The sequence below is a fragment of the Empidonax traillii genome, unplaced genomic scaffold, assembly GCF_003031625.1.
Source record: "Empidonax traillii isolate 1590-97213 ecotype Southwest subspecies unplaced genomic scaffold, ASM303162v1 scaffold796:size359387, whole genome shotgun sequence".
Taxonomy (NCBI): domain Eukaryota; kingdom Metazoa; phylum Chordata; class Aves; order Passeriformes; family Tyrannidae; genus Empidonax; species Empidonax traillii.
The window spans coordinates 179,569-193,823 of record NW_020955989.1 but is presented as its reverse complement, the minus strand read 5'-3'; the positions used below and the strand labels follow the sequence as shown (position 1 = coordinate 193,823).

At 42.9% G+C, this 14,255-nt stretch overlaps 1 protein-coding gene across 3 annotated transcripts in view; it reads right to left on the bottom strand.

Moving 5' to 3' along the window:
• TMEM65 (transmembrane protein 65) overlaps positions 1-12,829 on the bottom strand; it is a 28,552-nt gene extending 15,723 nt beyond the window's left edge. Inside the window, exons 1-2 of one of the 3 annotated variants that reach the window (XM_027901532.1) lie at positions 12,469-12,829; positions 9,507-9,746 (exon numbers count right to left, since the gene is read on the bottom strand). In XM_027901532.1, coding sequence (XP_027757333.1) covers positions 9,507-9,746; positions 12,469-12,802 — 574 coding nt within the window. In that variant the 5' untranslated portion in view covers positions 12,803-12,829. Of the gene's footprint in view, positions 1-5,301; positions 5,383-9,506; positions 9,747-12,468 lie in introns of all 3 variants that reach the window. The other 2 variants (XM_027901533.1, XM_027901534.1) reach the window with 2 other exon arrangements.
• Between the last annotated feature and the right edge of the window lie 1,426 nt (positions 12,830-14,255).

Sequence of the window (14,255 nt, the reverse complement as noted above, 5' to 3'; positions counted from 1 at the left end):
GTAAAAACAGATAAAAATCACTTTACATGGAACTTCATCTATAGTATTTTCCTTTGGCTTTTTTGTTATAAGGATATGGAATATCTGATGGGTTGTCATGCAGCTGCATTATGCGATAATTTAGTCTGCATGTTAATTTTAACTTCTAATAAAAAAAATCACTCTTGTTCACAAAAACTATCTGAAATTATTAATATTGCTGGTTTTGTAAATAAAGTAATATAAGTAAGGAGAAGCAGAAGATAAAGACCACCATGCTCTACTCTTCCTATAAGTGAACAGTTCTGACTAAGCTCACTTTTAATTCTTTCAACCAACTGCCTTTATCCTGCAAAACAAAAAAGGAAAATCCTTCTCCCGGTCAGTATTTCTGCAGCCTTTGGGAAGCACGAGGCCTCGCTTGGGAGGATTCAGTTCCAAATGCATCCCTGCAGCTTCCAGCTGCAGAGCCAACGCAAGCTTCGGCTCATGTCACACCCCTGCAAGTGCCAGCTGTGACACACTCCCCTAAAGCTGCTTTGGGACCTCTGCTCTATGAAGAACTACACATCTGGTCTGTCCATTTAATTTCAGTGTTTCTCAGCTTTACCAGGAAATCACCCAATGCCAGCTAATGAAAGACAGGGTTCCACCACTTAAGACAGTCTTTGTTTTTCAACTTTGCGCATCTTCTCCTTTCCACTGCCAGGATTTTTTCACCTGTTCTTTTGTCACAGCTTCCCTGTAAGTGGACAGCAGATTCCCACAAGCGCTGAAGTTATGCCCTTCTCCTCCAGTTCTGCTAATCCACTTGAAAATTAGTAAACTACGAACACGAAAGCACAGCTGATTCCAAGTTTTGTGCATACACAAGCCTGTTTCATTTTCTACATGTGAGAAAATCTGGACTCTAATCTCTTTAACCCTTTCCCCTTGGCAGTGGAAAGCATGCTGTGGCACTAGCGTTCTATCTGCATCAGTGACACACCTGCAATGCCACTATTTACTGGAGAACTTAATGAAACCTACAACCCTCCATTTTTTTTCATGCTATGACATGGAGGCTGATCACGGTACGCCTCCTGCATCCTCCTCTCCTCCCTCCACTTCTCCAGAATCTGTGCAATGTTTACACAGCCCCTTTTCCAGCAGCAAGGAAGGGGATGGATCCAGGTTGAGGATGCGTCTTGCAGTGCTGAAGCAAAGTGCTGTGTATTGCAGGGGGCAGTCACTCAAACCAGAATGAATAATCCCGGGCAGAGAGCCAGAGGAAAGGAGAAAGAGACAAGACAAATTTTGAAGTAAAAAATATAATTGCAAGTACTTGACAAAACTACAAAAGTATCCTGGGGGATCAACGCAGTATTGCTCACTTGGGCAAGTTACTGCACGTGCTGTCAGTGACAAATCCCAGAACAGACTCCCGCCTGAGGCACAAAAACCCTCGTGGCACTTCCCACGAGAAAACAAGAAAGACAGAACCTCAGGTCAAATAAAAAACTGCACCTGGAAGTGATCTAAAGTCACATTGCTGCTGCAAGGGGTGATTTGATTCTTTTCCTCCTGTTCCTAAATTCCCTCTTGATTATTTATTTGGTACTTCTTTATTGTGGCATTTGAGCCCAGCCAGGTACACAGCCAGGCCCAAGAACAGCAGTGCATGGAAAGCAGAATCGAGGGTTTCACATCAAGAGGTTGTCAGGACAGGGGGAAGAACAGAATACAACATGGGTGAAGCCAGCGGTAAATCCACACAGACAAGTCACATCTACTACACGTCACCTCATCCACAGCTCAGCTAGGCCTGCTCTCACACCCTGTGGGGAATCCAGAAGAATGTTTTTCCTCCATGGCCGGTAAAGAAAAATAAAAGTGACCTTTTGGGGTTGGGTGTTTTTTGTTTGTTTGTTTGTTTTGGGGGGTGGGGGGGATTGTTTTTTTGTTTGTTTGCTTTTAAACTGAGCTTTTAACACTGGGTCAGATATAAAACACTGTAAAACTCAGCCATATTAGTGTGCAACTGCAAAAACTGATACTAGCACAGAAACAAGGCAGAAACGACAGGTTCCCAGCATCCAGCCCTGAGAAGCAATCCAACAGTGAAAACTTTACAAATCCGAAGACCGTCTTTCTTTCTGATAAACCAGACCAAATAAATGAGGAAAAAATCAATATATTTCCCACTGAAAACAGTCATTTTCAACCTGGGCCACTTGTGCTTCATCAGTACTACAAATGCACCTTTAGTACGTTCCTTCTGTTCAGGGAGGGGGACACAGAATGGCAAGAAGTCTGTCCAACATTTTCAAAAGGAAAAGGTCACCAGGCTGATTATTTGTAACACCACTGTCACTTTTGCAGATACTTATTCACTTTATTTACTTTATTCCATAAAATAATAACTGGGGAAGAGGGGGATGAATTTCAAGCTGCATCTCTTCTCTCTGGCAAAAATCTTAATTAGGCAAGAGGGGTTATGGATCTAGTTGGAAATTCTTACAACTCTTAATCTTGAATAAAATAGTTAATTTTACATTTGTAACAACACATCTTTATTTGTGCTTTGTGAAAATCAGCCTGTTGCCAGAGCTAACTGAAGCCAAGAAACATCTGGATTGAAAGGTTAAATGTAACCTGAAAATACAAGCTGACAGTGTTTGAAAGAGCAGCTGCTAAAGAAATCGGTTTGTTCCACACACATTTCTCTCCAGTTTTCCACAGAATCAAATAAAGCCAATAAAACACAATTTCTACCCATTCAGACTGTTATGAGAAATGGGATAATATCCTCATGGAGATGGACAATTCACACTCTCAGTATAAGACAAGTTACAGCAAAAATTGAAAGCCATGGGGAAAAAAAGTTACTTTAACAGTACAATAACCAGAAATTGATAATGTCTAAAAACAAGAAAATTGGAGTAGGTCAAAATGCAACAATTAATTGTTGGTTCACAGGAAGCATTTGGACCTGAGATTTGTGGCAATACAACTTTACATACGGCAACACAACCCAAAGCACGGAAATCAACACAACCCAAAGCATGGAAAAGTCACACAGAATCACATATGATGTCCTGTGTCTCCTCCTAACCCTGCCTGAAGGTTTCCCAGAATGTTTGGAAAGAACTGCTGGTGGCCAGCCAACAGCTCTCAGAATATCTCCAAGAAGTGAGCTTTGGGAACCAGAACCTGGGTCACTACAGACACCCATATCTGCTCCTCGCAGTTCAAGTTGGCCTCACTGTAGAAGCCTTTTTGTCTCAAACTTTCCCACTCTTTCTGAAATTAAAAATATTTTTGAAAGCTTTGTCCTTCCCCCAGGTCATGCAGGAGCCTTTCACCAGGATCACTGCCAAACAGTCAGGTGTGTTTTAATTCTGGAAATGCCTGTGCTCCTGATATCCTAAAAGCCATAAAGTATTTAAGAGCACTGAGGAAAGGTTTTATACCTAGATACAAGCAGTAGGAGATAATAAAACAAACCACCTGCTTCTTATGATTGCTTTAAGCTAATAAGGGAGTTGACATAGAATACGCCTCATCTCAAAATACATAATTTTTAATATGTTCCTATCTGCCCTTCTAATTATCTAGAGATAAATATGAGTTAAAAAAAATTGACCTGTTGGAATTTACCAAAAGAATCTCAGTTTGTCAAAATAAAATTTAATAAAATCCAAAAAAATACTCAAAAAAAAGAATTAATATGATGAGCCCATCACATACAAATGGAAACTGGCAACTGATGCAGTAAAAAATGTGTAGCAATATCAGTATGTATTATGACTGGTAGGGTAGATATTTTATCAACAATTAACATATAAATATCTAAGAATCCAAAGTAAATGAACACTGGAAAAAAACAGCTATGGTTTTATATCCAATGGTTTTGAAGGAAACATGCACTCTGCTGGGTTGAAAACAGTATTTTGTGGGCTTTGATTTAAAATGCTCTCCATGTTCCAGAGGAAGCATTTGTCTCGTGCACGGGTTAGTCACATCCCAAAAATTTCAACAGGCTCATTCAGTGTTAAAGGAAGTTCTCACACAGAGCAACAAAACAGAAACCAGAACACATGCTTTCAGTTTTTGAAATAACACCGTGCCAGTTTAAGGATAAAGAAAGGAAAGGGCGCATGAGGCAGCTCACACATTCCTGTCCATCTTTCCCCATATGAGCCATTCTTGTAAAATAATAAACAACATCAGAGTTATCCAAGACAGCTTCCTTAAGTACTCTGCTTGCATTATATACTTATCTCATTTTTCCATTTACTTCTTGTTTTTAGAAAAGATTTTCTCCCAGAGACACCAGCTGCCTCTGTAGTTCCGTATTTGGATTGATTAAATAAATAATAAGACTGACTAAAGCTATGAGTTTTCAGTTGAATGAATCAGCCTTAAATAATTTCTTGCTAAGAGAAACTGGTAGGCTTCATTTTCTTTTAATTTAGGTTACACACTGGAACTGTACCTCTGTGTTCACAGAATAAACATGATCCATTTCATTCACGCCTGTTACAGGGAGAGCTAAATGTTCTGAATCTATCACTCTGAGAGGTTTAAGTGGCATTGTAAGTAAAAGCTGCATTTCAAGTGATCTTTCCTAAAAGGACCTAAATCAAAAGCACTCCTTGTACCAGATAGGATAGTTATTGGGAGACAGATTTTCCCTTTAGCTATAAAATGTATTATTTTAAACAAGACACAATTGAAGAACAATGGCTCAAGATTCAGATTTTTTTTTCGGATTCATGATTTAAAAGTTATTTATACACGGCACCTATTTTGTACTCATCACATGCTTAAACACATGTAAAAGACAAAAATTTTAACTGAAGCAATCTTATTTTACATTTTGCAGGGAAGAGCAAACTAAAGTAGCGAGATTTTGTAACAATAATATTATTTCTGCGTTACATTTGCACCATATAATTTAATGCACATCACTTTATAAGGAAAAAGCATAAGGTAGCTGGCACTGAGCTTCTTCAAATAAATGAAGCTGTTTAACAATCTGAAATCTCTGATCAAAAATTAACTAAAAACTATGGTATAGCTCAGGAGTTTCCACAAGACCCGCACTTGAAACATTTTGGTCACATTAAGTCCCTAAAGATGTGGATCACTGATATTCTTGAGAAGGAAGGCTTTATATGAATATGAACAGAAACTGTGTACTTCTATTTCTTGCAGCACTCCATGCCAACTGCACCAAAACAAGCAAGCGGGAAGTCTGTCAAACCAGCAGCCTGCTGGCCTTATGCAACACACGTCTCAGCAAACACACTCTTCTGCTTGGGGTTTTTTTTACTGTACCAAAATCACTGCTTGTCTCTGGTGACACTACCTCCTCCGCTGGCGTCTCAAGTGGTACCAGTGGTTTAGGATACCTGGATGCTACAACAAGTTTTCAAAAGCAAAACAGCAATAATTCATTATTTAAAGTCTTCCAATCAATACTGGAGTGTCCACCAGCAAGGAAAGATCCTTTATAAATATTAAGACAGGATTTCTCTAGGTTGCACAACAATTTCACTCGAATGTTTGCAGGCTTTCCTCTGCAAAAAACACATGGCAAGGTTTCTGCATGTAAGCAGAGAAGTCAGACTAGAACCTGCTTTAGTTACACGAGCAAGTAAAATTTAAGAATACGGAAGCAAATCAAACTACAATAGCGAAAAAACCATGAACTTCAGAAAACAGTATCTTGCTGCAGGTGGTTCAGAGGTAGCCAGTTACATCTGACATTTTCAGAATAGTTTTACTATCAGTGACTAAGCACCAATGTTCCTGTTTATGACATTAAACCTCAGCCCCTAGATTATAGAACAGTTTGGGTTTGAAGGGATCTTAATGATCATCTAGTTCCAACCCCATGGGACACCTTCCACTAGACCAGGTTGCTCAAAACCCCATCCAACCTGGCCTTGAATACTTCCAGGAAAGGGGCAATTTACAACTTCTTTGGACAACCTGTGCCAGTGCCTCACTACCCTCACAGTAAAGAACTTCTTCCTAATATCTGATCTAAACCTACCCTCCTCCAGTTTAAAGCCATTTCCCCTTCTCCTATCCCTATATATCCTTATGAAAAGTCCCTCCCCAGCACTCTTGTAAACACCCTTTTATGTACTGGAATATGGTATAAGATATCCCCAGAGCCTTCTCTTCTCCAGGTTGAACAAACCAAACTTATTCAGCCGGGAGAACAGGAGCCTGAGGAGACACCTCATCATAGTCTGCAGATTCCCCAGGAGGGGAAGAGGAAGGGCAGGCACTGATCTCTTCTCTGTGGTCACCAGTGACAGGACTCAAGGGAATGGCCTGAAGTTGTGTCATGGGAGGTTTAGGTTGGGGATCAGGAAAAGGTTCTTCACCCAGAGGGTGGTCAGGCACTGGAACAGGCTCCCCAGGGAAACGGTCACAGCACCAAGCCTGACAGAAGCATTTGGACAATGCTCTCAGGCAGATGGTGTGACTCTTGAAAGTGTCCAATGCAGGGCAAGGAGTTGGACTTGATGAACCTGATGTGTCCCTTTAAACTCAGAATATTCTACGATTCTGTGATTCAGGAAGTTCACATGTTAAGGAAAATGACGAGTAGTGCCAGTGTAGCACTTTTCCTTCTGCACTGCCTTCATGAGAGGGCTCCATGACTTTGGGCAGGCGCTAAGGGGTTTATTTAAAAAAAAAAAAAAAAAAAAAAAAAAAAAAAGAAGTTTCAAAAGCAAAAAGAAGTAGCACATCTTTCCAGCTGAAACATGACATTCCTTTCACCACCAGATATTTTTGACTCAGCAGTGAGATTAGCCCTAGTCCTGGTGTACTCTGTGATGGTCTAAGAACATAAAGGGACTTACACAGGCAGGCTGGCAAGAGTTTGTCATTTTACCAGCTTGACAGGGCACTTCGAACCTGTGAATTAAATGCTTGCCAGCAGTTTGCCAGGAGACCTTTTCCTAGAATAGCAATTAAATACTAGAGTTAAAAAAGTTTCTTGACCCCTAGGTCACAGCAAGGGAGAGAGAGGGAGATGATCTTCCTCCACACACAGCATGGAGTTTGCCTGTGTATGTTGGGTCTGTAAAGGAGAGAGGCAGAGAGAACTGTCCCCACTGGGTGCCTTGGGACCTGTCAAAGTACAACAGCAAAATCAATTCCTCTTCTCCCAGCTCAACAGGTTGGGCAGTCCCCACAGGAAACCTCACATTTGCACTGTGATATCACTCTTCAAACAAGACAAGTACTTCCAGGAGGACTAAATTAAGCTTTGTTGTGTTAGCATAGATTAAGTTTCAAAAAAAAAAAAAAAAAGAGGTACTAAAATCTGAGTGGTTCTAAATCACCATGGCAGATAACTGGTTTGCTCATATTAGCAAGAAGCATCTGACTCATGCAACAAAGGGAATCTTCTTTACAGCAGAGTGACTAAAAACCTGAGTGAAATTCATTTGTCTTTTGTGACATTTGAATTCTTTTGAATTAACTTTTCTCTGTAAAGTTGTGGAAGTAGAGGTACATAGCTCAAACACTCCCTCAGCTACTCCAGTAAACTGGAGAGCTCATGAATTTAATACCAGATCATAAGCCAGAGAGGTTTCTTTTGACACCAAAGTAAGATTTTACCCAACAATGGCTAAAACCTTGCTAATTCTCTCAGAGATGCTGCCCCAGCTGTCAGCCTGACTGAAAGGTGGAGCCTTTTACCTGCACACTATTATTTTTTTTTTTTTTAACAAGAACAAGATGCAGCAACTTGAACTTACGAAAAGTTTTCTATCAGAATGTGCCGGTTTGGTCAGATTATTATGAATGGTATGACATACTAGTGCCTTCAAAGAGCATCTAGCAAGAGACTGCATTCTCCAAGACCTGTAAATCAAACAAAACTAGCTGTCAGGACTGCACTGCTATGGTGTCTCTGCATGTCTTCCAGTTAATACACAACCTCAATCCACAGAGAAACAAGAAATTCCACTTCAAAAAACCTTTTATTTAGAGATCTCATCACAAAAGTCTTCCATTTAAAATATAAAATACAACTGTCTGCTTTCAAGGAATTGTGTTCAATGTACATACATCATGTTAAAAATACCTACTTTATGTATTATATACACATACATATAGCATGTTTTTTATGTACTTGTACGCAAAAATAGGAAAACAGGAATTGTTTTCCTGTCTTTGCAACAGAAGATGGGAAAATAATGGATTCTCTTGCTAACAAGATCTGAGATTTCTTAGAGGTCCTAGACACCACCAGGTTAGTATTATTAATGAAAATCAGTTATAACTGGGCTCAAGAGTATTGTAATACAGCACAGATAAGACCAACAGTACCCTAAGATGCAATAAAGGCACAGCAGACATGCCAAATTCAGTATTCTTACCTAAAAAAAGTCAAACCCTTTCATATTTTTCCTCCTCGTCACCGGGTTTGCTGCACTGCTTACGAGTGCAGCTTTCATGAATCATCTCCTATCATACACTGAAAACTAAAGGTAGAAACCCCAAATATAAGCCCCTTAAGAAAGAAGTTACTTCTTCTTTCTAATATCTCTCCTGCAAATGAAATATTGCTATAGAAGGCTGGAGGCATTAAATCATTCTCCGTACTGCCTGTAAGATTTTACACATTCATCTCCACCATGAAAGAAAGAAACAACTTTAAGGAAGATTTGACTGTTGCCAACAAAACTAAGCCTTGATTATGGGGCACCACTGCTACAAACAGGAAGGCAGTACTATTAGATTTAAAATTACCTGGCCTACTTGCTACTTCAGTGTTCCTGTAACTATGAAACAGAAATATACAAATTACTTGGATTCAACATGTCCACATGTATCATCTTCAACTACTGTGGCTGGGTGTGGCTGACAGGTTTACAAGAACACAAGCTAGAATTTTAAAACTTTGTTTCAAATCTCTTCCTGGGAAAATGGGAGACCTTATTTAGCTTTCCAAGATTGGAAAGAAAAAAAAAATACCGACAAACTACAATGCAGAAGGAAAACTAAATCCAAGTGAAAAGGATTCAGAGCCGTCTTCAGAAAGAACAGATCGGTGATGTTTTGACTACACTTTAAGATAGTAAGGTACAGATTATAGTCGAAAGCAGGACAGTTTTCAAAACATTTTCTGAGAACTGTTCTATCAAGATTCAGTTTCACCATCTTCCCCCTAGGTTCTATGCAAAACACATCTATTAATTCACCTCAGGCTGTCAGCTCTCAGCCATCACATGCTCACAGATAGAGCTCCGTCTACTGATGGACTTAAACAAACAGCAGAATCCCAGTGTTTATTAATAAGCTACACGGTTTAACCGACTGCTAGTGCCCAGCATCTGGAAGCTCTATAAACACCCAGGTAAGGCAGGTGACAAGGGGATGGCAGAAACATGTTCACAAACCTCTCCCCACCTACAGTTTTTGTGACTACGGCACGAACAGATGTTTTAGGTTTCAAAAACACTTCAGAGACTCACCTAACTTAAAGGTTACAGCTACGACTCACCTACCTGAGGACTGTCCTTCAGCGTAGCGGCCGCAGCAAGGGATGGGTTTCCCCGCAGCCTCTGCCATTAGCGGAGGCCACAGATAGTGTGTCCTGTCATATTTCGCGCTAGGGCAATTAGTTGATGGAACTGCATCCTTCTGGTGGTAGGCCTGGGAATGGGCTGAGGGACTTGCCCCATTTGGTTCTTGATGTGCCCAGGTCTCCCCATATTGCTGACAGCTTCCCCTAGCTGATATGGGGTCTGTTAGGGCACAGAAGAGGTAGTGAAGGAAGAAGGTCAAAACTTAACCCAGTAAGGACTGTGTTATGAAGGGTACGGACTAAGACCTCACTTTCCATAAAGAATTATGAAAAGATCACAGGTACAAAACAAGTTTAAGCACAGTGGCAAGGCTGCATAGGCATTTCATGATCAAGGAGAGACTGATTTTTCAGACTCAAACAGGACATAGGAATTACTCAGTAGGAAGAGAAGGGAATTTGAAGGCTGCATTTGGATTACTTTAATTGGAAATCAACACAAAAGTACAACTAGCAACCTCAGCTAAAGAATCAGCTACAGGAAGCTACAGCATGCTGCCACTGAATGAGAAGATTGAGAAGAAACCCAGCACCTCTAAAACCATTTGACTTGACTGAACTCATGAGTTGTAAAAATCAAAAGTGACACTAAACGATCAGAGAAAGTACTTGGAAAGCAAGGCACAAATACCTCTCCCCTCATCTCCTCCTCACACTCACAACCAGCACACCTATTCAGATCATTCCTAGACAATCATCATTTCAACAACAGGAAAGAGCAATCACAAAAAATATTATCTAAACATAATAAAGTATTTAAAGTACAGTATACAAACATGTAGCTAAGAAATTCTCTAATTTTCTTTCCAGAACAGCCCTTCTATCCACTTTCTCTTCTTCTGGCACTCCTTAGTGTTGAGCATGATGATACGTATTTGACAACCTTCAAGAGCCTGGCTCTACATTCACTGCCTTTCTTAAAATAAAATCTGAATTCTGTCAATATCAATCCTCCACAGAAAACAGCTATGGGCAATAGTTTCAAGATAAGTTTTTTCTCCAGTTTCTATTCAACAGACTTACTAGAAGCCCTCCTAGGTTATGATTTTTCTTTTTCCACAACGGAAGACATAATAATTTCTTAGAGTAAAAGCTGACAGTTGTTATCATGCTGCAGTCTGGTAGAAAAAAAAAAACCAACAAACCACAAACCCATGAATGGAGCTGGCTAAAAGAAAAGGTTATCTACAAAAAAGCCTTATCAAGCTACCAGATGGGCAGATCAAGAATCTGACTCCAGGGACTGAGGTCCGATGGCATTGCAACACTTTGTGCAGCCTTTACCTGCAAGACTACAGAGCCCACAACTGAGATGTTGCTGAAACGATCTCTCCAGTGAGATCAACACTTACAGTTTCAGGCACAAGTGAACTGCAATTTCTACTAGTGGAATAAATTTGCAGTTTACTAGTAAGATCCCTTGCCGTAAAGTCTCTAAACTTAAAACAATGCTTTTAGTAATTCACGCTTCTAAATCCTGAATCATCGGAAAGTCAGAGTATGCTACAGAAATAGACTTTCATATTATAACTAACAGCATCTGAGCAACAAGATATTAAATAGGACCATCTGTTGATTTATCTCTGTATAAACCTTGAGGCATTATATTGAAATACATTTTAAAATCTCATTTTGATATCCACCACATGATTCTCTGGGTACAGAGCTTCCTCCTATTTCACCTGAGCAATAACTGATGAGACAAACTCACACAAAAACCTCACAGCAAGAACCCTTCAGAAGCTGAGAAAGATTTACTTGGGAAGAGTATTAGTTGTTAGTATTCAAAAGTTAGTGTCAACTTACAGCTCAAAGCACAATACCCTCTATGTTGGAAAACAAACACAACTGACTCACTCGCTGCAGAACAAAAGCAATGCTCCCAAAATGAACCATTGTTTCTCTGACTAGAAACACTAGTGTTTATATGCAAGTGTGCTATAAACATAACCAAAGAGGTACCTGAAAGGTTTCTGTCTCTTCACAAAAGCAGCATTTCTATAGCTGACCCCTGGACCTGTTCTCTGCCCACCCAAGACTTCTTTCAGACAACTACAGAAGAGCCACCAAGCACAGAAATGCCCTTTCCAAGGGCACGCCACTATCAAAGTCAGAAAGAGGCCTAGATCAAATGCACACTGATCTCTTAAGTACCTGCTATCATCTTCGCCGCAATAGGGATTGTACATTACAGCTAAGGATCAGAACCAGGAGTAAGAAGGTTGTAATTAAGAGGATTTGGTTTTGTCACGTTTTGATTTGTTTAAGGAACAGTGTCAAGTTGGCAAGAACAGTTGGATCAGAGGGGGAAAAAAATCACTGTGAATTACTTTTGTTGGCGTTGCGTAGCACCCTATTCAGAGATACAACTGTAAACCTCCCCGCACAAGAACCAACACTTCCACGAGGCAGTGCCGGCAGCTCTCCGTGCGGGGAAGTGTAACTCATGAATGAGCTCCCCGAACAGCAGCCGCCCATCGCCTCTTCAGAGGTCTGAAATCACTTTACTGCTGCCCTGGTGTCAGGAGGGTTTTGTGAGACACACTTTCCTACACCCATCCCGAAACAATGGCCACGCGCGCCCCTCCGAAACATCGGGGGAGACGACAGACACACTGAGGATTTGGCACGCTGGGTCCTCTTAAACTTCTGAAGGTGCTGCGGATGCTTCTGGAAACTAAATTTCAGGTCGTGTGCCCCATTTATATCCGATTAGGGTAACACACATGGGCGTGCACCTCTCGGTGCCTTGTCCTGCTGGAGTTTCCTATCGCTCGAAGGAGTCGCTTCGGCGAAGGCAGGAGGAGCCCCAAATTTCGGGGGCTCAGTCTCAGCTCCCGGCCCTCCCACCCCCGCCGGGCTCGGGGCGGGTCGCGGCTCACCTTGGGCGATGGCGATGGACTCGAAGCGGTGCAGCTCCCGCAGCAGGCAGCTCCGCTCGGTGGAGTGCAAGCTGTAGATGAAGTCGCGGGCCCCCTGCGCCGTGTTCAGCGCCTCCATCGGCTCCTTCTTGGGATGGGTGCCGAGCGCCCGCGACCCCCGCGGCAGGAGCAGCCCCTCGGCGCCGCCGCGCAGGCTGCACAGGCGGCGGCGGCAGCAGCACCGCGGGCCCCGCAGCGAGCCCAGGCAGGACCAGGGCACAGTGGCGGCGGCGGCACCGGCGGGGCCCCCCGGCCGCCCCAGCAGCAGCGCCGCCCGGCCGAGCCACGCCGACATGGAGCCGGGCAAGGGCGCGGCGCTCGGGCCGCCAGAACCGCCCGCGGCCGAGTCCCCCCCCCGGGCCGCGCTCCCGCGGCCGCTCCGCCGGTGGGGCCGCGCCAGGCACCGCCCGCCCAGCGCCCGCCGAGCCCCCGCCCGCAGCGGCGGCGGCGCCGCCCCGCCCGAGCCCCGCCGGGAGCCGCGGCCGCAGGGAGGGGCCCGGGCCAGGGGGCGGCCCCGCGCAGGCGCCGCCCGGGCGGGCTGAGGGGAGCGGCGGGCGCTGCCTTCGGAGCTCCGGAGCCGGCGGGGCTCCCTCCCCAAACTGCTCGTTACATCTCTCGCTGAGGCACCTGTAAGCCCACGGGGCTTCTCCGCAGCGCCAGCTCCGGCAGCTCAGCGGAGTAACAAACGAGGCTTTGCTCGCCTTTCCTTTTTTTCCAGGCCCTTGCCTCAGAGTGTTGCGGTGTTGCATCAGCCAGTTTTAGGTTTAGTGTTTTGCCTGCATAGAGCGTTTGTGTTCTTCGTGTTCTTTTTAATTAATCGCAGGTATTGTGCCTGACCCACACGGAACAGTTATTTTAAAAAAGTAATCACATTCAGGACCCAATTCATGTCTTGAGGGAATGGAGGATGCTTTAAAACCCAAGGTTTGGTTTTAAACCTCACTTAGCTTCAGTGGTACATGGACCATTCATGGGTGTTAGTACACAATCCTTTGCTGCTTTGTCAAAACACTTTATTCAAATTGTGTTAGATTTTGTAATGAGACTGCAAAGAACCTAAATAACCACAAGGGACCATATTATATGCCTCTCTCATTATATGCCTGGCTCATTTAATACTAAGGTAAGTGACTTCTGAAGGCACCCAAAATATATTACTGTATCTCCAGATCTTTAATGCCAAAGGTACCAGACTTCTGGATGTCCATCCAGCTGGTTTCTTCCACCAGGGGGGATCTGCTGCCTTCTTGGAGGGAGGCAAACAGAAAACTTTAACTTCACACAAAAAGCAGCATTTTCTCCCCAGTTCCACTGCTGCAGATGTATAGTATAGTATAAAGGCAAAGATCTCATGATAAACAGAGGTGTCTTATCTAGGCTATGCTTTCAATATTATGGGTATTTACGTATAGTATGTGTGCTGTAGAGAGGGAGCAGAAAGTGAGTGCAGAAAGGCAGAAAATAAGTCATAAAGGCCTGCATATGTGATGTTATAATTCTCACCCTACAAGTGAAATAGTGGAGATAGATGAGTGTTAGCTACTGTTTCCAGTTCAATGCGTTTTTTGCCATGCCCCTAATAGAGCCTGCCTCTGAGAGGAGAGATTTTGTACAGTCCTGTCTCTCTTTCTTCCAGTGCATACTCCTGATGCAGTCACCAAGTCTTTGAACTGTGCTTGTCTTCCCAGGCACTTTATTGAAAAAGTGGTATCTTCTGCTACCCTTCAGGGGCACTGTGGCTGTCAGTA